Source organism: Branchiostoma floridae, chromosome 14, assembly GCF_000003815.2.
Source record: "Branchiostoma floridae strain S238N-H82 chromosome 14, Bfl_VNyyK, whole genome shotgun sequence".
NCBI classification, from domain to species: domain Eukaryota; kingdom Metazoa; phylum Chordata; class Leptocardii; order Amphioxiformes; family Branchiostomatidae; genus Branchiostoma; species Branchiostoma floridae.
In genome coordinates, this window is record NC_049992.1 from 4,103,018 (window position 1) to 4,128,819 (window position 25,802).

Here is a 25,802-nt window from a genome sequence, read left to right on the forward strand (position 1 = left end):
AATAAACATTCAGAAATTGGGATTGTATATTCAAATTCGCTATGCATTGAGACAATTCATACACACCCACTCACTCACAGAATGGACCAAACGGGCGTGGAGATATCTTTGTTCAAATCAATGATGTTCTGTGATATATGACTGGAGAAATGGAATTCCCTCGAATATCAATGGACAGTATGTTGACTCTCCTGTATAGAAAACTTGCTATAATAGCGATACGCTACATGAGTTTGTAAGAATAACCTTCTACAGCTCGGTGCACTGAATACAATGACCATGAATGAATTGTATACAACATGTATGCTCCATTGTAATCCTACAACGCATTGGGCTCTTATCGAGGTAGATTGCTGAAAATTCCTAAACGTTTTACAGCACAACTAGTGCATATTTCAAATGTTTGAATGAGCAAAAGGAACAGACAGACACCAGACAGACATCAGACGTCTAAAAAATATCCATTTAAGTCTGCAATGTTTGCAGTTGATTGGTAGTTCATGTCTTATAGAGTGGGAAATTAAACGGACAGGGCTTGCGTACAGTACATCTTGAAATGAACAGAATCCCTTTCATCGTATGATCGTCTCAACGTGGAAAGCATAACCGTATATGGACATACATTTTCTGGTCATTATTCCAGCGAAGCTTCCAGAGATTAGGAAGGTTTCACCGCCTTTTATGAAGTACTGTGCACAGTGTTACTACAACAGAAGATGAAAGTCATTTCCTAACAGTGTAGATTGTTCTTAGCCTGGGTACCATCCGGATAGTAGTTCGCTCCTATGTTCGCTTCTGCTATCAGACCAATCAGCGCCTGCTTCCAAAATTTGGACGATTCCAGATGTTTAGATGCTTCGCGTTCCCAGACGGAAACACAGAGAAGCGACTGTATATAGTGTATAATGAATGTGGGAGCTAGAAGCGACTGTGTTTGTATATAATGAACGCCGGAGCGAACTACTTTCCGGATGGTACCCAGGCTAGATTGTTCTAGAAAGAGAGATATAAGCAGATACATACTCTGTTACGTCAACACTGACGAAAGGTAGCGGATTCTACCTGAAACGTCTGACCGTTTCCAAAATGATATCCAGTTGCTTGAGTAATTGCTATTTGGGGTATCTTGTGACCAGGATGACTTACTTCATTGACGTTAATACTGTGTTCTCCTACTTATACGGTCTTATACGGGTAGAGTCACATTTCTCAAACATTTAGAAGAACCATCGAAGATACTATCTACTTGTTTTTAATCTTATATTTCCTTCATTATAAAAGAAGCACAAATATGTCGAATGTATGCACTAGCTTATAAGTTATATATACACATGTATATTTATAAACCCTTCGTTAACTGTGACGTTTATGTATACTGTACTGTTCACAATATAAAGGTCTTCATTCGTCCACTAAGTGGTTTTTGGGAGTGGTCTTTTCGGCGCCACCCGATGTCCTTCCATTGACAGCATATCATAGCCTATAGCTTTATCTCACTTACTGTCCTGTGCAAATTGGAACAGACAAGCTCAAATCATCTGAACTCACGATACACAAATTCTCAAGACAAGAATGAAAACACCTTGTGTTTCTTATAACACAAACTTGATAATCTTAAGGAAAATATCTTTAAGAGTTTCGTGATCAATGAAGTCAGACAATGCTGTAAGATGCAGTTTTCGCTTCACTTACTTTATGACAGACATTTGACATGTATGCCGGACTGTTAGCTACCATGACAATGTGGTCTCTTTGTGCAAGGCTCATTAATTATTAAAACCGCAATCATCCTTACTTTCTACACACTTCTATACGCCCAGTCATTTTTGGGTAAGCCACGGACAAAAGCGGATCTCATGTCCGGATTATTTCTCTGAACGGAGCCGGGACAACAAAGATCAACAAGATGTCCACTGCGTCTGGTGGGGCTATATGGTAGGATTGTGTACCGTTATCCATTGTCGGTGTTTCTGTGGCCGTATTGTACATGTATAACGTGCCGCCCTTCGGCGTATAACATGAGCGTTCGAATTGTTCAACAGGTATAACTGTCCCTTAGCGTATCAGAGCAGATTATGTATCTGTATAGCCGGTATAACAGTCATTCGGGGTAAAATACCAGCTTTTGTATCCATATTGTATAGTATAACCATCCTTTGGCGAAACACACCAGGTTCTGTATCTGTATGGAACTATAGCCGGTATAAACGCCATGTATATCTATGTGTAAAGCTGTCGGTATAAGCCACCTCCAGTGTAACACCATAGCTTTTGTGTATAGTATATAATATGCCCTTCGGGGCAACATATCAGCTTTCTATCTGTGTCTGTATAGCAGCTACAACCATCCTACAACGCAACACATCAGCTTCTGTATCTGTATCTAATCTAATAGTATAGAGCCGGTATAACACTGTTTCTGGGTATCACACCAGCTTTATGTCTGTACTGTAATATCTGTGTGTCTATATTGTATAACCGTCCGTTGGCGGCATAACACACAAACGTCTGTATCTTTATAGCCGGTATAACCGTCCTTCAGCGTAACACACTAGTTTCGCAGGCATGCGGTACAGCAGTTGGTTATATTGCATGGGACCTGCCACACCTAACCCTTGCATAGGCGTTAAACAAAACTATCTATTGAGAACAACCCTACTGTATTTGAAGACAAGAAGTTGCACCTTTAGACGAAGGCTAAAGATATTTTATGACGCTTCAATAGATTAGATATGGCAGAAATTCTATCCACTGAAAACCGGGAAATAAAAATTCATAGTCGCTTTTGTATACAATGACAAGTGTTGCGACCGCAGTAGAATTAATGAATTATGGGCGGTTTCGCCTTTTGCTCGATTACATTTTATGTACCCAGAAGGAAGATGGCTTTTAGCAGACAAAGGTACCCGAAATACCTTATCATTATTTAACATTGATATTTTTCATCATATACATCATTTTGAAGACTTTAAACTTTGTTCTTTTTGTCCTCCGGCCGTTTCGATCCAAACGCAAGATTAAACTCTAGATCGCTAATGTTTTGGTCCAAAGACCCAATATTTTGAATGCTGCTACAGTGGATGCATAAAACAAAACGTTTGCTTTATCATTAAGGCACTTGAGCTTATTTATGACGTAAAATACGTTCACCCAACATCTGCTTGGTGATTAGAGACTAGGAATGTTCTAGACTTCCATCATCAACAGTTGGTTGTTTACAGTTGCTTACATCCCGTAGTCATGGTAACGATGACGGTGCGTTTTATTATATGTTATCACGCCATCTCATTAGAATAAATGTAGGTGAACAAAACGTCTTTGTCATTCACGAATAAAGGAATAAGTAGCTTACTGTGCAAAGTTTGCTATGGAGGATTTGCTTGCGGGTTTTGTATGTACATTCAACAAATCTCTTGTCGTTGCAACATGGCCGTAGTGAGAAATCCGTTTAGTTCAGCAGCAGAACGAAATGCTGATGATTTTGATGTTCCGTGTGCACATGAAAACAGACTAGCCTACAACAATTTCAACACACGCAATGTACTGCCATTGGGAGAAAAACCCTGGCATCTGAATTGATAGCCTCGATGGCCTTCAGCCTCCCATATTATATACACCTCTGGGACATTAGTTTCATCAAGCATGGTCATAATTACCGATAATCGAGAATGCAGCACAATTCTACTGGGAAAGTACGTCACCTGCCATAGAACCGATGTAAAATAGAACAGTCGTTAAAATAGAGTCTCTACCGAATACCTCGGGTTGCAGAAAATACAGAAAAGGGGTTTTAGTTTCGAATCCTTAGAGGCCCCAATGCTGTGCTCTTGGGAAAGATACACAACTCGTAAAATCTAACTTGACTCTGGCGATCTGTACCTGTATCTATGTAGCCGGTTTAACTACACTTCGGCGTAACACACTAACTTCACAGGCACGCGGCGCGGCAGCAGCAGAAAATGTGTACATAGCTTCGGTTAGGGACGTACTCTCGGATAGGACGTAAAGTCGAAGGTTCCATGCTTGAGAATAGGTCCATCCCGGTCTGAGTGGATCAAACCTTACAGGCGGATCTTGTGAATCTTGTACTTAGTGTATTGTACAATGCCGTACATTAAAGGTTTGGTGTTTCAAGTAGCTAATCTACCCTCACCGAGGGAAGAGTAGTGTGGTGAGTCGATGTTTGCTGGAAATGTGGAACAAATAAAATAAACACATAGTGCGGACACTTAAAATGAGTCGTCATCATCACCGATGGCATGAATCTTATAGATATATTAAAATTTTTTTCTGTACTTCTTTGAAAGTTTATCAGACGTATTTGCAAGACGAGGTCTTGCCAAATTCAAAGTGACAAGATTAGGAAGGCTATCAGTAGAAACTCGCCGGTCCAACAGAGCGCCGGTGACGAATGGCCACGATTAGGTAATCCAATAAAAGGAATCTGCAGCTAGATAGCGACCGGAGTTTGTTTCTCCCTGTTCACACTCTACAGTATAGCAGAGATGTCACTTTGCATTCAAGGGGTTGATGGTTAAAACGTCACATAGCACAGAGAGTACATCTTTTTTTTTTCCTGCATAGCACACAACATTAATGAAAGAGCGTGGTTGATGAATATACGCCACTACCCTTCTAAAGTTGTATACCCTGTGGGATACAATGGCCGTTGAAACGGCGATGGGCTCTGCCCCTACGCAGCAAAATGCATAGGGGAAGGATTTTAATTCCTTCCAATAAAGCGGAGACAAAATAATAATAAAAATTAAAAAAAAAACACCAAACCCCTAGATGGACGTATGTCCACAAAAAACGTTTAGGCAACGCGTGCAACACTGCGTATAAGGGCGCGGTCACATAGGTCGTGCGATCGTCGTACAATCGCTAACTTCGGGCATTTTGTAGGACAAAAATGTACGTCTCCTGCAAAGTTCAACTGTCAAAATGCTGTTTTGGATCCATGTCGCTGGTTGGTTCTGTCACGGCCTACTTGAAAATACTAGGCTATGGCATCAAAATCGTACGACGATCACACGAGCTATGTGACCGCGCCCTTACCCTACATCCATTCGGAGATAACTCAATACCAACGTTGCAACACGTGTATAATCGCCCACTTGTTGCCTGTCACTGGCTCATCAATTATTCACAGTAAGGAGATATTATGTCGGGTACGGATGGCTGCGACCATTGAAATTGCATTAATCCCCTCTTTATTAGAAATGATGCACTGTCGACGTTGCCCTAAGTGCTGTCGCCAAGGTCTTTCCATTTGAATACCCTTCTTTAGAATGTGGAACGCCCAAAACCCCGAAGGCCTAGCCAGCTATGTTGTAACGTATAGGCAGTTGGAAAGCGCTGTTCCTATAAGATGGACGCTGCAGCCGACGTCTTTGCAAATCTACGACCGGCGAGCGCGGCCATGGGGGGCTGGCAGTTTTTAACGATGAGATGGGGTATTCCGTACGGAAGGTACCGTATTTTTACTCGCAGCTACTTTTCTGTGCTCCCAGCCAAATACAAGATGTAGCGATGGCCTTTGTATCTGTACTGTGTTACATAGCGCAAAGGGTGACGGCCATCGCCGTTTTAATAGCCCTTGGGCCACAGAACTAGTCACTGGTAGTGGTGTGTGTTCAGCTAGTATTACGATACTGTTTCCCAAAGTGTGAAACAGAGAATGTAGTATGTACAATTCTTAAAGTCTTCTTGGTATGAATGGGCCAAGACCTACTTATGCCATCAAACCCAAGAGGCTATGGATGGATTGATGATGTTCGGTCTCGTTGTTTGAACACCTGCATGTTGTACCTCGACAATGACGTTACCTGGACAATGACGTTCATACCACACGTTCATACAGTTTTCTTTTTTTTCTTCTATTTCTCTTTCCCAGGGATATCGGTCAGGTGGGCCAGGGCGATGACGAGCTGTGCATCGGTGACTTCATCTGTCTTTACTCCGAGGAGAGCGCTGGATATATGTTCTCACAGATGTCCAGGTATGAAGATAAGCTGTCATCAGAATTATATTTCATGGAAAATGAATAAAAGTCGTAGCGGTCAGCAATATTTTAAGATTTGTTTATTAGATAACTAAGAAAGGAAGGAACCAGTCAATTTAGCGGTTTACCCACTTAAGAGTTAGAATTCAAATTGTGTACATATCTGTATAGCCCTCAATGATAGCCTATTAAAGGCAACTGTTGGGCAAACTAGGTTCCCCGGTGCATGTGTGTCAGGGGAACAAATAGACAAACAAATTGGTGCTGCGAAATTGTTAAATGTCTGTAACTTTCTCTGGATATGGTGGCTTGTTGTGGTTCATCCCGACCACAATCATAAGCGATGTATTGATATGTTATGACAATAAATTATTGATAAGCACAGGGAAACGAAGCAGTTTTCTAACAAAAGCAGCACATGCACAAGCAACATGTTCCATGATTGCAACTGCTTTGCAAATTGGAATGGCGACACTGTAGCATTGTTAGGGATGTGGCGTTCTATGCACAGACAGTTAGACGTGGACTTTATTTCAATTGACATCCCGACATGTCAGATATTGTACTGTAGCAGTGATACAATGATCTATGTATCAATATTTAATGACATGGTGTTAACAGAAGACGCCATTTGAAGTATCACAACAATAGTGGGTAGCAGGCTAAATGATAGGGGAGCATGCAAACAAAATTAAACTACATGAATGGATGAATATTTTCTTATCATGGTTCACGTCTCAAGCCAACAAGGGGTTATAGGACACTTGCGACAAGTATATTTCAGTTTTTGCAAGGGTCAAATCGTCCTAAATATTGGACGTTGACTCTTCGATCACATCAAGTGTCTAAACCAAAAACACTAAGAGTAGGGCTGATCCGGTGTGCTTGGCCAGTTGCTTGGGGTTGCAAAGCACAATGGTAATAATCAATAACTATTCATCATTAAACAGTAGTCAATTAACAATTAACTATGACCAATGAGATACAATCAATTGTCAAATTACCAATGATCAATTATCAAAGGTCAGCAATCAACGAGCAATAGCCAATGATCAATGACCACAAATCGATGGCTAATAATCAATGATCAATGATTGTGTTCCAGTGCCGGCCATACCGAGGTTAGCGTGGGGGTCAAGCAACATCGGAAGAAACCACCGCTGCCAAACGCGCAAGGTAGGACAGGACGCTCTTGTAACAGTCAACAACAATTACTATCTGCCACTTACATATCACGACCATATTGCTTGTCTACACTACAAGATATAAAGACTGGAGCTTGCAATACTGTAGAAAACTGCTAGGAGAACCCTAGTATCGTACTTGATCTTTGTATTCCAAACCCCTACCCACCTACCAATTATCATAAGGATTCATTCACAGCTTTTAGAGTTATGCTGTCTACCGACACACACACACACACAAACGGCACAGAAAATATGTATGCCATTACAGTTACGGTTATAGCCTCTACTTTGCATATCGTTTTTTGTTATCAGAATTTAGGTTGAAAGTCTTTATTTTTCCAGGTAACATAGCATATATGGGTAATATTTATCCCCTTTGCAGTGGCAACATTCAAAATCTGTGTACAGTACCGGTACAAGGCGAGCAAGAAGCATTGGAGGGCACAAGAGGAGAGCAGGTTGGGCGTGAACAAATTACTATAAGGATTGATTCTGATGTTTATTATTTTCACTCCGCGTACCGTAGGTACGCTTCGAGTGAAAATATTGTTTTCATATTGTTTCTTTCTTTCTTTCTTTCTTTCTTTCTTTCTTTCTTTCTTTCTTTCTTTCTTTCTTTCTTTCTTTCTTTCTTTCTTTCTTTCTTTCTTTCTTTCTTTCTTTCTTTCTTTCTTTCTTTCTTTCTTTCTTTCTTTCTTTCTTTCTTTCTTTCTTTCTTTCTTTCTTTCTCCTGTCACGACCTTTAAAGTGTTTCCTCTCCGTCGTTCTTGGACCGAATGACCTGAAATTTGGCACAAGTGTACCTTGGGTCAATACCCTCAGATGTTTTTTTTTTCTGTTTTTTGATAAATACTTTTAAAATGATTTTATGGATGTTTTTAGGTGGTGTTTTGACCGAACTGTATAATTCTGCCTCCCGTGCCCAGGTATTAAACCCAAGGGACCCGAAATTTGGTATGATAGTGCATGAGATATTTACTAAAAGAACCCTGTTATCATTTCTTGGTACAAAATCACTTAAAATGATTTATAAGCCAATTTGGCGGGGTTGTTCGTCTGCGTTTTCGTCTTCACCGCCTCTGAGCGTCTCACCATATATGGTAAATGACGTAATCACATTCCCTGTGTGTAGGACCAGGTGGCGGCCGTGCAGGTGGTCACCCCTTCTTGCTCTAATTAAAATTCATGAACACGCGTCGCAAACGTCATTCGGCGAATGCGGGTGTTGTTAGAATATCTGCTGTTATCAAATTCATGAACGACGAATAATGACACGGTGTAAGGGCATTGTTCTCAGTGCTATTGTCACCAATTCAAATCAAATTTATTGTCACAAATCTCGACGCAAGCACAAGATACGTAGGCACATTTTAGACAGGATGCCACCGTCAGTCAAGTGTAGCCTCTACCAGGCTCCGCGGATCGGTGGTCTAATTGTAGAATGTGGACAAATAGAGTCAATAGTATGCTAGGAGAGTCAGCCGGCCAGAGGATTCATTTCAAGTGCAGGATTCACCACAGAACAAGTCATCAACAACAACAGAGAGAAACAATATCGCAATCCCAATGCGAAAACCACAACGCCTAAAGCTCAGAGCTATTTGGCATGGTCGATTTGGCGGTGCTTGAGCCCCGCTGTTACACTGTCCACAATTAAAAGCCGCTCCGCGTCAAAAAAAATAGAAAAAATTGGTCAAGAAAAGACAGAAAACACGCCAGATAAGTTAACGTCACATGGCCGCGGACTATAGTTTGCGACTTGCAATTTTCCAGGCAGGCCAACACTTATAGGCCAAGCCTCCATACGTTAGCAACGACGATAGACAAACATGTGCAACCAAATGGATATTACGAAGACTTTGCGTCTTATTTGGGAATTGGGACCATTCAGTCTTGTCAGCTGCAATATCGTTCTCAACTGCTAGAGGTCGTGCTCTTGTTTTTCGCGTTGCTTCAATTAATCTCATCAGCAGAGGTAACCAATGGGGCAGCAGAGGTAACCAATGGGGAAAGACTCAGGTGTGAAATTGATCTCATCAACAATAATGACCAATTGGGAAAAACTCCAAAGTAAGCCAGCCAATCGGAGTAAAGTGCATTTTTGTGACCAATGGTAAGCCAGGAATCTGGCAGTAGATCGACCAATGACGGAACAGTAATTTTCCACGCGTCGTGTGCAGACCTTTATGTAGCTTGGCGCGAAGATAGTGCGTCACTTACGGTCACTCTATCAGCCGGGCCAGGACCGTCCGTCTCTTCTGCTGAGACAGCAATTTTAAGCCGAAATGTCTATACTATGTCTATGTCACGACGGCCCACGTGAAAAGACATAGTATTACCACCAGTGACTGAATGGGGCTTCGCAGTGAGTTCAGAGCATTTACGATTTACACCAAGACGTCAAGACAATGCTCGAGGACATGCAAGGACTTACTTCTAAAGGTAAGACGGACTGTACTTCTTAGCCGGCTGGCCATGTTGTCTGTCTCTTTGTCATTAATATTTTTAGCGACATGATGTGGGCCTGGTAAAGCCTATAAGACGGAGACAACTTACGAAATACTTCATTTTAGTAACAGAACCTACACCGTCTTATCCTCCCAGTTATTCCGGACTTTTAAGTGTTTGGATTTTGTCTTGCGGCGTCTAACGGTTTCACTTCAATAAACCATGCACTCGAAAACGTCCAGATTTTCGATTCAATTGTCCATTTCTCTTTCAGCTTAGCCCAACTACAAGTGATGCGTGAAAAGAAGACATTCCCTGGATTCATCAGATGTCCGTCCTTATGTTAATCATAGACAATGAGCTGATGAACATGCAGTCTACCAGACATCCGACAAGGTATTGTACTGTACTTTGTGAAAGTATGCCCTCGGCAGTTTATAGCACTAGCTCTGTCGGTGGTGTTCATTATGCAAAATAATCCGTCATTGCCACCGGCTTCACGGCCGTTGACTGTTTTGTCAGTTGTATCAATGGTGCAGTAGCTGAAGCATGTCTGTTCTTCTACCTTTTTTTACAGAAATGTCTGGTAAGGGAGGTGTCAAGCCCCGCGCCAGTCACTGAATGTGCTTCGCGACATTGAGTGCATCACGAAGTACAAGCTAAGGTCCAGCAAGGACCTAGACGTCAAGCGATTCTACGGACTCCTTATGGTTTCTAAGGTGAGATGGCAAGCTAGAGAATGAAGTCCGCTATACATTCAGGACATTCAATCGCGTTTGTCTTTTTATCTTTGAGTAATGTTTGTCTGTTTTATCTTTGAGTAATGAGCAACGTAAAATGCCTGATATTTAGGTGATAGAAATGCACTTGCAAACTTCTAGAATTCGTATCAAATGCCCAATACTCTATATGCATATGCAAGACAACAGAGCAATGTTAGCCCGTCTCATCCTAATGAATTGACTTTCATTTTTCTTGCAGTCAGAAGAAGCTGTGAAGGAGACATCTCTCAATGGCGTTCAGGACCTTACTGATGTCATCAATCCCGGCCAGGACAACGACGTACAGCAATGTTCATGGCGGGACTGGTCCTGTTGAGAGAAGATATCGTCCGATGCCAAGTACGCCATCTACACACGTCCGGAAAGATCGGTGCTGGTGTGTACGCCCTTCCAGAGGACCTGAACTGTTGAGTTATGTTGTTGAAACTCATGGAAAGTGTAAAACGGGAACATCTTGTAGGCATGGCCTGGGATTTATCGGCATGATAGGAAGTAAATAATTTGTGATGTTGCGTTTATACTTATTATATATAGCTTTAACTGATCTTGCCGTTTCATTCTGTCTACCTGTGGCATTGTTAGCAGGGCTGATCACAATCTCTTGGTTGGTGGTAAAGGTGTTTGAGTGTGTTTTGTTGACATCTCGAGGAATGTTGCTGTTAGTTGGCTAGGATGTTTTGTGAGTGGGGGCTACTTTTGCACACGGGGCTTTAGTCCGTTTCTGTGGTGTATAGGCCCGATGTGTGACTGGTTTGGTTTCCGTGACTCTGTCGAGGGCTGGGGTCGTATTCGGAGTTGTTGTGAAGTTCAATCCTTTAGGGAACAGGGACTTTTCTGGTTCTGTGAGCTTATGACGGCCTGGGTTTTTCTACCATCTGTTGTCCTTTCTGTTTTATGTCGTGGTCGGTGGTCGTCGGGAGCCTGGACCATTACATAATCTGCCTTGTGTCGTTATCTTGGGTCCAGAACCAAGACAATGACACGGGGCCGGAAAGGAAGGCAGGTGGTTGAAGAGCTTGGGTTGTTATGAGCTCATAGTTCCAGGGAATTTCTTGTTCTCTGAAGGACTGGACTTTGCAGTAACTTCGGATGCAATTCCGGCCGTTGACATGGTCACAGTAACCGAATTAGCCATACATCGGGCCTGAATACCGCAGGAACAGGCTGAAGCGCTGTGTGTAGAAGTAGTCACTGCTCTCAGAATGTCCTAACCCCTACCAACAACATGACTTGGGATGTCATCGAAACGTACTCAGCACCTTGCCGCCCATCATGTGGTCATGATTCTGTCCGCTGATAATGCTTCAGGTAGACAGTTGGACTGAAATATTTCTAGGTTGAACCTAGAACTGAAATCATCATCACAGAGCAAGTGTACTTCCTGGCATGCCCCCAGCAGTGTATAGATATAGATGTTCTTGTTAAAGACCTTTTACAGAATGTCAAGTGTACAATTTCCGTCGCCATGTATATTGCTATATTAGATACATTCAGTTTACATGTATGTACTCACAGCAGCTCTGTCCATTTGTTTCAATAAAATGTATTGCTATCATGCCATTCCAGTATAGGAATGGCTGGCACTGAATTGATTTTCCTTGTTTTTTTGTTCTTATAGCTGATTGCTAAGTGACTAAATGTCTCTTTGTTATCGCCTTTGATTTGTTTTTGTATTTGGCTTCGTAATTCCATAAAAGACGCAAGTGTGTACAAGTGGCTTACAATGTAGTAACGTTAGATGCCGATATTGTAAATGTTAGAGGTTACTTGGAGCCTTTTAAATTTGCCTTTTTTTTAATTCCACTGCTTAAGGCTTCGGCTGGCGTTCAGGCCTACACTACACGAATTCACGCATACTAACCGACTAACCCAAACACACACACAGCCCACACATATTTATAGAACACTAATAACAACACAAGATGCCCTAGCCTTACGCTGTAACTTGAAGGAAAAACTTTTATGAGACTTAAAGTATAAACGGCTTCAATTTGCCTCTAGTTAAGTTCTATACATATCACTAGTTAGATTAGATAAGCATTTTTTGCTTAGATAGCATCATTTTTAGCGTTTTAGCTTTAGTTAGTAATATTCTTAATTTTTTTTTAGTTTAGTAGGCATGTTTAGTCACTAGCCACTTTCAAACTTACGAATGTTTAAAACTAGTTATATTAAGAAGTTAACAAGGTCCTCGTGCATCTTTATGGCGTACAGTAAGCGCCGTTAGCCGCTGAGCAAGTTCCATTGATTTTTATTTCGGTACTGTTGCCGTAGAGTCAATGCTGACGTACTGTGTTCTGCATATGCATGGTGTCCAGATTTGATGTAGTCAGTAGCCTTTTCTGAGGTTTGCACATGTATTACGCTACTAGCAATGCATGGTATAGATATGTATTACGCTACTAGCAATGCATCCTATAGATATGATTTCGTAGTTTAATTAGCTGTATTCATTTCATAAAAAAGGTCTTTTGCTCTCAATTAGTTTTCATATTTCATGCATTTTGTTGCTTTTTTAGCTTTTCTAGTACAAGACTGGCCACCTTGTTCTAGAAAGCTACTTTGTTAACAAATTTAATGAGCTTTGAGATCAAAGGACTTTTTTCCTCTGGTAGTTTTACTCAATTTTAGTCAATCAAAAGAGTGTTGTTGGCACAAAGCAATACAAAGTGTACAATAACGATCTTGGTCAGTATGTATTTGGCATGATCGAACATGTGCTATGCAATAAACGTTTTAAGCCAGGTGTGATTTTATTTATCCCTTTTTAACACCCCCAACCTGAAATGTATGGTATCACCCACCCTAAAGACTTTTTCGTGAAATGGGTGGTACTATGAATTTATTGTCCGAATCTTCAATCCCATTCTCTGAATGAAATGAACCACCCCCTAACTTTTAGATCCAATAGTGTAAATGACAGACAAGACTCAAAATGCCGTGGGTACGTAATACTAACGTTTAGGGTCGCATAACGTGTTAACGCATCTGTAGAAAAAATACAACACAATTTCCGTTTGTGAAATAAAACCTTTTTTAAGTGGTGAAAGCAGTAAAACGGCGCCTTCTTTGTTAATGTGTGAAACACTAGCATGTTGTGTGCGTGTTGTTATCAAGAAATAAAAGTTTGATTACCGTATACATAATAAAAATAGTAACACGTTATAGTAGCAACGTAGTTCCAGTCATTCTCACATGGGATTTATTTTTTTTTTCAAATTCAATTTTGGAACAGTCCATGTTTGCATAAAGGGGGAGAGCGGAGTGCAAATAGCTGAATTTGCTCCTAAGCAAATACCGGCCTTTCTAGTTTTATATAACTTGCTGTGCCTAGAGATGCACAAAGAGATACAGGTCAACGTTAATGTTTTAAAGTTTAGTTTATTGCCAATTCTTGCCCGAGGGCTAATTGCAAGTGACAAAAAATGACAAACAAATAATGGTAAACAGTACATTAAGGGACTACTCTAGTACTACTTAGAGATGTAACTTATTGGGTTTGACTTTTAGCACTAACAGTAAAGACTTTATGCTGAAATGGTGCTGAAAACATCGAAATTCACTAACAGCACCATTGTATCTTATACAGGAAGGATCCGACTGATCTGACGAAGAAATCGGATATGTATCGCGCCCTGGTCAGTTCTTTCAATGGTTATTGTATTGCCATATATTCGCCTTTCTTAGACTTAACGTTAAGAACGCTTTAAAGCCCTTTGAAAATATCTAGCGCTATCGATGTTGCTACTATATACGTATTACGTGTCTATGGGATGGTAACTTATATAAATCAGTGTCTAAATAATGAAATGTGGTCCACCAATGCTCGATGCTGCCTACACCGAAATATCAGCACCAAGGACAGATGCACCACATTTTCCATCGTCTTGTCGTATCCACTTTCCAGGCCGCAATTAGTCGCTTCGATTGCCGGACTGAGTCATATCAAACGTAACGCCTTAAAAATTTGAACATTAAGCATAGAAGTTGAACACACATTGCTACCAATGGACTAGCCCCCTGCGCTACTAATGGTTTCTGTCGTATAGGTTTCCACAGTTTCGTGTAGGATTGTTAAGCCAAAGCCAATGCAGTAGGGCTGATGTGAATCAACATTTTACCGTGATCAATATAAAATCAGGAAAGGCATATGCATATATAACTTTTGGGACAAGGAATAGGAGATAAGCATCGATCCATGTACCTCACGGTATGGGAAGGACTTAAACACATTTTAGCTTTAACGAAATACTGACTATGATAAAAGACAATACTAACTCGTCTCTTCCAGGCTGCTGCAAACGCAGAGAGTGCAGATAACGAGATGGAGCAGAAACGTCAGGAGGGAAAGCGGCTTCACTACGGGCAGGTCATTCAGGTATGGCGTTATAGTTAGGCCATGTTGGATTTAATTATATGGATGACAGTCCTGGAAAACTAGAAACTAGTGCGGGCGTGCGAATAAAAACGTTGGTAAATTTAAGTAGTCATTTTTAAAGGTTGAATAAATGTTTGAATATGGTTACCGAACAACAAATTCTTTATTTTCGTTCTTTCACGTCTTCTTCTTTGACTTTGGCATTATGCGACAACAGTAGCCGTTTTTTCAATATATTTGTTGTACATTCTTGCATATATAACAGAAAAGAGTCCACAGCAATTCGTGGCAAATTGTTGTTGTTGATGTTTTTTTTCCAGCTCCAACACGTGTTTACCAAGAAGTTTCTCCACGTCAGCACCACGCAGACGTCACATACGGAGATTAACAACATGCGGGTCAGTTTAGCTTCCGAACTCCATACCCAAGCTTGTAAAACATAGATAAAATATAAATAAAACAAGTTAAGATTTATAATATAAAACAAGATCTATAACCGCTATAGCCGTCATATCATGAAGGTCGTGATTCTTCTATTTGATGCTGTGGTTGATGGGAAAATGTTCTAACATGTGTCATGCAATCTAAATGTTTACATTGTGTTTTATGTTAACGTTACATTTATAAAGTCTGTATTTTCGCTAATTTTAGGTGGAGCTCCTCCCGTTCAACTCGAAACACGCTCAGTACAAAATCATGCCCAGGTTCAAGGTCAAGGCGGAACTGGACACCGTAAGTGGACTCGAACATGTTGGGCACTCAGGGCACTTGGGGATAACAGCCATAGTAAACAGCTGGCGATTTAGACAGGATTTTTAATGTTTCGGTCATTGTCAATGCTAAAATGGCGTAACGAAATGTAACGCTAGTTCACCTTTATCAGTTGGTTTCAATACAGGGTATTAGGGGATATCACGTCGACGGACGTTGGTTTCAGATTGCAATATTTTCAGAATATTGCAGTTTTAGACTACCCGTCGGCTTGATGTTCCCAAATACCCTGTTTAAAAAAAAACGAATATAGGTTACCCCGCGGATAAAGGTGAACTAACGTTATATCACTGGCCTGGTAGTTTCTATATACAGAGGTGGTCGCAAGTACAGGATACACTGTACATAAACATTTACCTGTGATGTAATTAGATTATGACACTGACAAAGAAGTCTTCACTTACTCTCAGGTCCGCTTGGGGGACCAGATCGTGTTGGAGAGTATAAAGACACCAGGGAACTACCTGCACACCAGCAAACCTGCCTACGGGCCGAAATTCGTGGAGGGCACGAGGTAAACTGTTCGAGGTTATGTTTTTTTAACATCGCGCAATAATACACTTCCTGACAAACACTGAAGGTCCGTACATGCTTAACTGCAACATGTTCTTTTAGAGGACCTCGAGAGTAATATTTTGCTTAGCACTTTAACTAGGTTTTACAAGGCAAAAGGTAGCTTGAGAAGACTCAGTTCATGCATACATATATTATTTTAAGAATTGGGCCTTATTCATCATTTCCACATACATATGAAAACCTTTGTGAGAACATTGAAAGAAGATCTGCAAACATTTAAGGTCACTGAAAGACAAAATAATCTTGTGACTTTCACAATCATTCAAAGGTCATTGAAAGTCCTTGTGGGTTATTGAAAGATCGATGGAAGATTACGAAAGATCTAGAAATCAATGCACACTCAGTGGAAGACCGTATTAAACGGTTTTTCAAATTTTCGGACGTTCAGCGGTCCATCAATGGTCTCGATGTACTTTTATCTTATGTTCGCAATCGATGTATTTGATTTTTTTATCTGACCAGTCGTGAGTTGAACCTGTCCGTCAGACACAGCGCCTTCACGGTCTACCGGAACATCAGCGCCAAGGATCAGCAGGAGAAATACCTCACGGTACGTCATCAGGGGTCCATCAGAAAACGTCATCGTTTGGGTCTTTGATTGTATATCGTTGAACATAGAAAATGTACAGTATTTCTTTAACTGTTGGCCATTACAACTTTCTGTGCATGTTACCAGTGTTATCAATTACAATGACAACACACACAGGAAGCTGCAATGCCAGTTAAAGAAAGACTGTACATTGGTACACTCTCTATGTTCAACGTCTTGAACTGCAAATTGTATCATTCTCTCAATTCATTCTGTTGCTTATAACGTTATGGTCAATTTTTTTATTTGTTTTGAATTTTTGTTTGTTGTTGTTGATTTTAGGGCGGCTGTTTGATTCGAATGTACCACAAAGAACACGAAGCCTACATGGTGGCGAGCGGGTCATTCGGAGACGAGAGTTTCGAAGATGGTATGACATTTTTATCTTTGAAGCTCAAGACAGGCCTTACAAAACATGTTCCTTCTGTAGCATTATAGATAATTATATAGTCAGAATTCAATGTGTACTTATCGCAAGATGCGTGGGCTGTCAACGGCACCGTTTAAGTGGAAACCAACTTATTTCACCTTAAAACTTTGTTGCATGATTCAACATGTTGGACGGTTTTCTTCAAAGGGTTGCGGCCGCGTCCTCCACTGTGTGCTTAATTCTAGTCTTTTAGTATCGTTTGGATGATTCGTTGGATGGTATAGTGACTTTAGGTCGTCCTCTCGGTTGTGTACCGAACGTTAAAAAGAAAAAAAAAAAGAACCTAACTTAACTTGGTCAAAGGCAACATATTTCTTTTCGGAAAGACAATCAATGATGGTAGCTTTGTGAATAATTTCCAGTTCATCTGAGGGTCCGACCTCAGGACAGCAACAAGCCCAGGTCCATGTTCCCGTCATCCTCTGCGATCACCTACTGGCAGGTGGAACACGGGGATGACATTATGAATGGTATACGTCATCTTAATATTGTCGTTTTGTTTATTTTATTCTGTATTGCAGATTAACTGCATCAAGGGGTAACACACAGCACCGTATTGTTTTAGAAAGTACAAACTTTTTTAAGGTTGGTCACTCGGAAAAAAATGTCATTTAAGACTTTTGTGGCAAACATTTTAGCTGGTGAAGGAGAAAACAAGAAAAGCTTTTTAACATGGTGGCCGCGTGAGGGTTTAATATCGCGGGGGTATCGCGTTGCGAAAACGGGATCGGAGCAAATTGCACTTGCCGGCCACCGTAGTGACAAACCGGAAACTTAGCAAGTGGGCGCGCGCGACAAAACACTCTCACCAAAGTGTCTAATTTGCATGACGTCCTATATTAAAGGCCCTGGCTTTCCTTTTTGAATAAATTGTTCAATACAATTGATCCCATCTATGTTTTTCCTGGACAGGAAACACGCTTTGTTGGGAACAGCGATGTCTGTTACGTCACATCACAACAAGGAAGTACCTCAGCGTCTCCAGAGACGGGGAAAAGTTCAAGGTACTTTTTGACATATCAAGAAGATTTTTCGTGAAAAATAAGAATTAAGGGTTACCAACAAGCCTCCGATCCTTTTCAAGTTGAAATGACCGGAAGCCGATGTCACGTGACATGGGCGGAAGTGTGACGTCATCACGGGGGTCAAAGGTGATCAGGGGCAATGGTGTTGGGCCACGCCACGAAGTTGGTTGAACCTTTTTCTTTTCAAGTTGTATGTGTTTATCTGTATAATGTATGTGTGTGTGTGTGCATGTGTTAAGTGTTAATTTTCTGTCACTGTGTATACATTCAATGATTGTGTGTTTGTCAATGTGTGCCTGTGTGTTCATATACGTGTGTGTGTGTGTGTGTGTGTGTGTGTGTGTGTGTGTGTGTGTGTGTGTGTGTGTGTGTGTGTGTGTGTGTGTGTGTGTGTGTGTGTGTGTGTGTGTGTGTGTGTGTGTGTGTGTGTGTGTGTGTGTGTGTGACTATGTATGTGTATGCGTGTGTGTAAAGGAACTGATGCCATTGCTAAGTTTGCCAGCAGAACTGTTGACATTATTTGTGAAAGGTTAACATTAGAATTTCATTGCCCTGAGTAATTCTATAACTTGAACAATTAGCTATTTGATAACAAAAACACAATTTTTATAGCTGCACTTTTCTTAGTATCTCATGTTTTTCCCTTCAGCTTGACTTAAGTGATGATCCAAATGATGCAAACACGATATTCCGTCTTCACCCAGTCATCCAAGTAAGTTCAATATGGATCCTATCAAAATTGTTAGATTTGCTCATCTAAGTAGGAATTAATGAATGTCTTGAATTAATGACCTCTTATGATATAAAGCCACAGTGACTGTAAACCTGTCTAGAGAGCAACTTCAAGAATTTGAATCCCAGCTGCTTCACTCATCCCACGCATGGACGGTTGCAATCTCTTAAAACGTCAAGCCAAGTTCACTCTTAATTGTGCTTGTCGTACCTGTATGTGAATGGTTACATCATTGAATTTCTGTCTCTTCAGGGATGGTCAAGGGCTTTATATTCAGAAGGCTTTTTTTTTTCTGTTGCAGGAATCTGAAGAGATCCCGTATGACAGTTACTGTCGGATCGAACATGTGGTCACTGGGACATGGGTACATGCTGTACAAGGTAAATCTGTCTGTTTTCTAATTGCATCATAGGCATAATGTATTACCAGTTTTTTACTGCAATATATGTTTTAATGTGCTCACACCAGCTGTAGATTGAACCCCTACTTGTATTGATAAGTGTGATGGCTTAAATCTTAAACATGCTTTAGGTGTGGCTCTCCTCAAAATATGGGACTGTCCAGCTTTACAGCCTTTCTCATCCTGAGAGCATGTCCCAAGCACAGCTTAAATAGCAACAGTTACTCATTTTTCCTGAGCCAAGTGAGAAAAAAACATAATCCCATTAGCTGGGAATTGAGGCCAGCTTGGGTTTAAACTCAAGAAAACTAATGCCGATACTGCAAGATTATGTTTTGTTGGATGTAGAAACCTATGTTCCGACCTGGCACGGGGCCATCGGAGCGTCAGACGAGGGGATGGCGTGGGACGGCGCTCAGCTGCAGACCATCAGCATGGTGGACAGGTGCATGTACGACGATGCCTTCACCATCCAACAGGTACGGAAACATGTTATTTAAGTCTCAGCTTTAAGTAATCTTGGTAATAAATGTAGTAGTCTGAATATGCCAGTCATCAAAAAAGTTGGACTTGCCCAAATGATTATATGAAGCAAGCTTAAGAGAGTTTCTGTTGAAAAAAGACTGTAAAAAGCATTTTTAATACTTAAACTAAGTATCATCCAAAAAGGAGACACAATAAAACAAGTTTGATATCCATGCAATACAAATTCTGTTGAAACATCAACTCTCATAATTCCACTGGGTGCAACAATACCACCCTTCAAAAAACATTGTTATAGATATATGGTCTTACGATTGTCTGATGAACACCTAAAATTTGAAGTAATATAATTATACATCAGAATTACTGATGCTGCATTGTTGCATCTCTTCAAATCACTGTAAATTCATGTATTTTACAATTTGTGGCCGTATTATGGCACTCTGTCAGTGTGGAATTATGAGAGTTAATGTTATATTTATCTATCTATGATCCAGGTGAATGCTGAACATGAGGGTATACTGAACTATGCTGCTGGAATCCTCCCTGTCATCAAACACATTATACAATACGTAAGTAGTTAGTTATAGACGTCATTAAATTCAGCTAAGATAAGAATAAGAATAAGAATAACTTTATTGCGCAACAATTGTAACAGTTACAATGTATGGCAATGTGAACAACTATATACTAATACAAATAACTAACAACTAATGTAATATAATATAACAGTATAAACAATCTAGTGAGTATCATAAAGCATTATCTTGTTTTTGCAATGAGTTGTAAATAAATTGGCCAACGATATGACCTTATTTTCAGTTATCTTTCCATAGTTAATAAGTTTATTGCAAATTCGTGCCCAAAAAAAGACAAATAATGATCAACACTAAAAGTATAGTAAGCCACTACTCTAGTGTAACTTAATGATATAACTTATAGTAACACAAGATACAATTTTGATAAAAAACTGACAGAGGATGTACATTGTGCATTTCATTCTCATGTCAAACAATTCCTTGTTATGTATATGAGTCTGTGGTCTTAAGGATTTACATGTATGTAGCTTTACATTTATTTAGCGCATCTGTTTGGATTTTGTGGTTTTGATCCTCAGGTTATTGTTTGAATCCTTGTTCTTGGATAAATTGAACTGCCTTCTCTCTCTCTCCCTCCCTCTCCCTTTCTCTCTGGCCTGTTCACTATGTTCAAGGATATAGCGGTAAGCTGTCATGCAAGCCTTTTGGTAGCAGTAGAGGCACATTTTTGAGCAGGCAACAATCTGAACAACTTTACATGTAAAATGCACAGATTTTGGACAGTCAATGACACGAGTCTTGTTGATTTTGTTACTACCTTTGTGAAATTTGAATCCCCTGCAGAGGAAGGATGGAAACCCCATTACTGAGAGGCAGGCTGCTGACTGTGTTGAGGTGGGGAGATTGTGTTATACAGACAAACATAAACCTCAGAAAAGATGGATACAATTGCAGTGATGCTAGGATGTACTTAAGATGGTTGGATGGATGGAAAGATGGATGAATGAATGAATGAATAAATGACAGAATGAACGACAAACGAATGAATAAGTGATTTATTTGAATGAATGGTTTTATCTGAAACCATATAGAAATTTTATCAAACAATTTCAGGCATTAAGGCAAGGATTAAAGTGAAATGTGATGACAATAGATAAACAACCAATAAAAGTAAAGAATGATTAAGCATTGATTAGACAACTGAAAGGCTTCTATTGATTGATTGATTGATCTTATAGGGTAGTCCCTTCAGTCTAGATGACTGATTTCCAAGGGAGCCCTGAGACATGTTCGCACATGTTTACACGGCGGGATTATATTTATAATGATGATGTTGCTCCCATCCAGACACTGAAGGAGCTCTCCAAGTGGCAGATTGTGAGAGGAGAACCCATCAAGGATCGGCAGAAGCTGCTAAGGAATCTCAGGGTACACTTCTTTAGCACTTTATTTAATATAATATTATTAATACATGTATGATTTGTTGCTTCTGTCTAACTATTAGTAAGTACATCCTGATATTTTGCTGCTTTTTGAAATTCATGTTTATTGATATTTGGCAATCACTTGTGCACAGTGATTCAAATTGATATTTTCTTGATGTCTTTTCTTCAGGTTATTGAGTTGCTGATCAAGCTGCTGGGAACACCATACCGAGGATCGGATGACAAAAGGTAGGTTTTTATTTGCTTTTGAATATAGTCTATAAAGATAAACATAGACTTAATGATACCCGACATTGGTGTGTTGTATTTGGTACATGTAGTTGATTTTTTCACCTATTCATTATAATTTTTACAGGCACCAGTGATCAGCACATTGATGTGAAAGCATACACAAGCCTGTTCACCTATCAAATGTTTGGTACAATTCAGCTAATGCTCCTAGTTCTTTGGCACTCCATTTTCTTCTTGCAGGCACCTGAACAGCATACTTGTGGAAGCCTACACTGTCCTGTTCACTTAGTACCCTTTTTTTTCAGGCACCTGATCAGCATATTTGTGGAGGCCTACACTGAGTCCTGTTCACCCCTTTGTTATTTCTTTTTTCAGGCACCTGATCAGCATATTTGTGGAGGCCTACACTGTCCTGTTCACCTACCTGATAGGAGACAGTAGGAAGAATGAGCTGTACATGGCCAGGCACACCAGCTTCATACACAGCCAGATCAAGGATGAGGTAATCAGTCAGATGCTTTTAATGTCTCTTTACATGTACTCTTCAAGCAGAGATTAGGCTTTGGCTGTTTTTTGACAATTTTTAGGTGTTATCAGGCTTTCTATTTTGTACCGTTTTCTTTATGTGAATCATTAGGTCACAAGATCCTGCATCGTACAAAAAACAGCCAGAGCCTAACCTCTACTAGAGAGTAAGGCAAACAATCTATTTGGCCATTGCACCAGTTTTTCTAGCTGCTTTGAAAAGCATCATACTACAGTTTATGATGCTGTTCCACCATTTTTCAGGGCGAAGTTGGTCTGGCAGCTACCAAGATGCTGATGGAGCTGGTCCATGACAACAGGAAGATCGTGGACAGGATCAACAAGGCCCAGATCGACACCTTCATCAGCCTGCTCATGAGGAACAAGGTGAGAAACGGATGATGGCAAACACAAACATGTAGTGACCAGTCGGCCACCATACAATTTAGTCAAACCTGTCTATCTCGAATATAGACAGTCACTATAGACAGGATGACTCAATTCCTTAGTGGGTTCAGTAGGTTTGCCAAAGAGACCTGTACATGTGACCAAGCCACATTGGCTGTGTAGTCCTTGTATAGAGGGCAGAGGTTCTTTGAAAATGTTAGACTTTTGCAATATATTATGGCCTTTTTTTAGATGCCATGTCCCCAGGCTGTATCCTCCTTCTGAAAGGAAAAACAAGAAAAGCTCTTAGCTACCTAACAACTTTCCCTCGCACATCTGCAAAGTGCAGGTAACATTCAGAATTAACTGCATCAGACAAGTTTTAGTGGCACCATGCACTTGATGGTTTCTTTTTAATAAGTCCATAAAAGAAAAACTTTTCAAGATCTAATCCTTATTGCACTATTGAAACATGCTTCTATGGTATGATAGATGCAAGACAGGTTTATACCACTACATGTACCTCTTTTAAGTGTCACAAACAATGTGTTGATGCAGCCTAATCCCTGTTTCTTCTTTGTTGGTTCCATGTCAGGACTATCGGTACCTGGAGATGTTGGCAGTCCTGTGTGTTTGTGATGGTATTGCAATCCCTGAGAACCAAGGTATTCAAAATAAACATAAGATATTGTGTAAATAACAAGTCTTCTCTTTACAAATCCCTGCCTGAAGGATTGTATTATTTTGAGTCTGATGAAGCACTTATTTAAAAGTTGTCTTGTTGGCAAAACAATTTGTGATAAGATGAATAAAAATCTGAAATGGCTGCATTACTGAGGTATGACTGCAGTGCATGTTTATCTTGTTCAAGTAGATTATTTGTCCTCTCTTAGAAGCAAGGAAGTCTATCTTCAGAATAACAAGAGGCTTGATTTTATAGAAAAGGTATTTTTCATCAACTTTTAGTTAGTTTTTATACTGGTGAAATTTATGTATTCAAAGATGATCTCACAAAATGCAAATATCATTTTCCAGAGTACGTCACAAAAGTATGGCTTTGTGACCAAGATGCTAAGGTAAGTATTTCTCTTACCAGTATCTCATAGAAAAGACCTTAAAGATCTTAAAAATCAACTTTGTGTTGCATCCTTTGATATTACCTGTCAAAATTGAATTTCTCTCTTCAAGTATCAAACCAGTTGGTAGAAGACTCACTGCATATCTCTAAGTTATGGGAACTTACAGATTTCATTCTGATTACTTAATATATCTTTCTACAGGCCTGTGTATATCATACAGAGCTTGGGCCAGGTATTGGGAAGGAAGCAGATCTGGTGTACGTGTCCACAACCAACCGTCGAAGGTGGACACCTCTCCATGAGTTTGTCAAGGTGATACTTTTTGTGTACGTGAACATTTACCTGATGTAGTATGTTGCAGAAGGTGCATATGAGAAGTGATACAGGTATGTCTGTAGAGACAAACTTTCAGAATCTGCAAAATGTATTCAGGGATGTGATGAACATGATTGCGTAGCATGGTAGATTGAGCTTCAAGGTAGGGGCCTCTCTGATCTAGCTTCTCTGATCTGAGTAGGGTTTGGTACGAATTGTAAAGTGTGGCAAGTTGTTTGGTGTGATATATGTTTAGCTGCCACTGCAAGCAAAGCTGGTAATGCCAAAAGGCAGTTATTCTGGATGACCAATTCAGATCCAGAGTATGCACTAATGATTGTTTAACTTTGTTTCAGACTGCAGATGAACAGAGTATACTCTTCCTCAACTATCAACTGGACCTGTTGAAAAGCTGTGCTTTGTGAGTAATATTTCAAATTAAAAATTGTTGATTTGATAAGATGATTCTGTTATATTTCAATTATAAATCAGTTTTCAACTAATTGTTGTTTGCTTTATTTTTCCATGGCAGGGAGGGAATGAGTTTGCCATATCAGTCATAACAAAGGTTAGCTATATATATATACATCGTTGTTACTGTCTTGTTTTCCTTCAATACTAACTGCTTTTTTGAAGAATATCTTGGGATTCCATTGTAGGTTAGGTATCATGACATTGTTTTTCCATCCAACTGTTTTCCAAACCCTAATGATAGGAATGTATGGCTATGAGAAATGGTATTGTTTATTACTGATAATAGTTTTTCATGCACATAGATTACTCTTACGTAGTACATAATTACAATAGTTAGAATAGTCTGCTTAGTGAACATTTTTACTAAATTGGTTTGGATTGTATCTTGGGGTTTATGCTATACCAATATAAGGCTATTGTATCTTAATGTAAGTTGTTATACTAATCTATCCCATGTTTTGTATCTGACAGGAACTGAAGTATCTAACATGGGAGGAGGCATTCCTGTGTCTGTCTGACGACCGGCTACCTGACCAGCTCAGGGCTGTGTACTGTCGTCTTATAAATGGTACTATTCTGTTTATTTGTGTTGTGTTGTCAAGTTGTTGCTGTTTAATATCCAATTTACCATAACCAAGGAGGTTATATCTTATATAACCTCCTTGCCATAACTAACCTCACCAAATTAACTTGTGCCTTTTTGTGGTATGAAGATTAGAACAGGGTCTTTACCTAATGGTGCACAAAGTTTCAGGGGGTGAACAGAAAATGATGTAAGCTTTTTTTCCAGCCTTCTGTTTTAATAATATCCTTTTGGCAAGCTCGATTTTATATAACCTTTCTATTAACCAGCAAATTAAATTTATCTAGTGTTCCCTTAACATAAAACATAGTCTCACTCTTAGAGGCAGCCTATAGTTTTAGCCGGTGAGTCAGATGCATTACCAAGTTTTTTCCACAGCCTTCTGTTGCTTCCATGACCTCTTTCTGAACCTTGACTC

The 25,802-nt window shown here is 40.0% G+C and overlaps 1 protein-coding gene and 1 long non-coding RNA gene across 2 annotated transcripts in view; both read left to right on the forward strand.

Moving 5' to 3' along the window:
* Window positions 1-5,329: 5,329 nt before the first annotated feature.
* LOC118430936 (inositol 1,4,5-trisphosphate receptor type 3-like) overlaps window positions 5,330-25,802 on the forward strand; it is a 58,720-nt gene continuing 38,247 nt past the window's right edge. Inside the window, exons 1-28 of the mRNA XM_035841963.1 lie at window positions 5,330-5,472; window positions 5,897-6,001; window positions 7,110-7,180; window positions 7,574-7,649; window positions 14,011-14,059; window positions 14,713-14,799; window positions 15,120-15,197; window positions 15,451-15,531; window positions 15,981-16,084; window positions 16,609-16,696; window positions 17,018-17,105; window positions 17,528-17,635; window positions 18,078-18,169; window positions 18,840-18,902; window positions 19,225-19,303; window positions 19,672-19,802; window positions 20,304-20,378; window positions 21,189-21,239; window positions 21,693-21,773; window positions 21,960-22,018; window positions 22,397-22,523; window positions 22,811-22,933; window positions 23,529-23,598; window positions 23,969-24,009; window positions 24,214-24,324; window positions 24,684-24,743; window positions 24,860-24,895; window positions 25,273-25,369. Coding sequence (XP_035697856.1) covers window positions 5,372-5,472; window positions 5,897-6,001; window positions 7,110-7,180; window positions 7,574-7,649; window positions 14,011-14,059; window positions 14,713-14,799; window positions 15,120-15,197; window positions 15,451-15,531; window positions 15,981-16,084; window positions 16,609-16,696; window positions 17,018-17,105; window positions 17,528-17,635; window positions 18,078-18,169; window positions 18,840-18,902; window positions 19,225-19,303; window positions 19,672-19,802; window positions 20,304-20,378; window positions 21,189-21,239; window positions 21,693-21,773; window positions 21,960-22,018; window positions 22,397-22,523; window positions 22,811-22,933; window positions 23,529-23,598; window positions 23,969-24,009; window positions 24,214-24,324; window positions 24,684-24,743; window positions 24,860-24,895; window positions 25,273-25,369 — 2,332 coding nt within the window. The 5' untranslated portion in view covers window positions 5,330-5,371. The remainder of the gene's footprint in view (window positions 5,473-5,896; window positions 6,002-7,109; window positions 7,181-7,573; window positions 7,650-14,010; window positions 14,060-14,712; window positions 14,800-15,119; window positions 15,198-15,450; window positions 15,532-15,980; window positions 16,085-16,608; window positions 16,697-17,017; window positions 17,106-17,527; window positions 17,636-18,077; window positions 18,170-18,839; window positions 18,903-19,224; window positions 19,304-19,671; window positions 19,803-20,303; window positions 20,379-21,188; window positions 21,240-21,692; window positions 21,774-21,959; window positions 22,019-22,396; window positions 22,524-22,810; window positions 22,934-23,528; window positions 23,599-23,968; window positions 24,010-24,213; window positions 24,325-24,683; window positions 24,744-24,859; window positions 24,896-25,272; window positions 25,370-25,802) is intronic.
* On the forward strand, window positions 9,382-13,165 carry LOC118429919. Its single transcript, XR_004832812.1, has 4 exons — window positions 9,382-9,633; window positions 9,914-10,035; window positions 10,217-10,358; window positions 10,621-13,165. It is a non-coding gene; the product is annotated as an uncharacterized LOC118429919 (long non-coding RNA).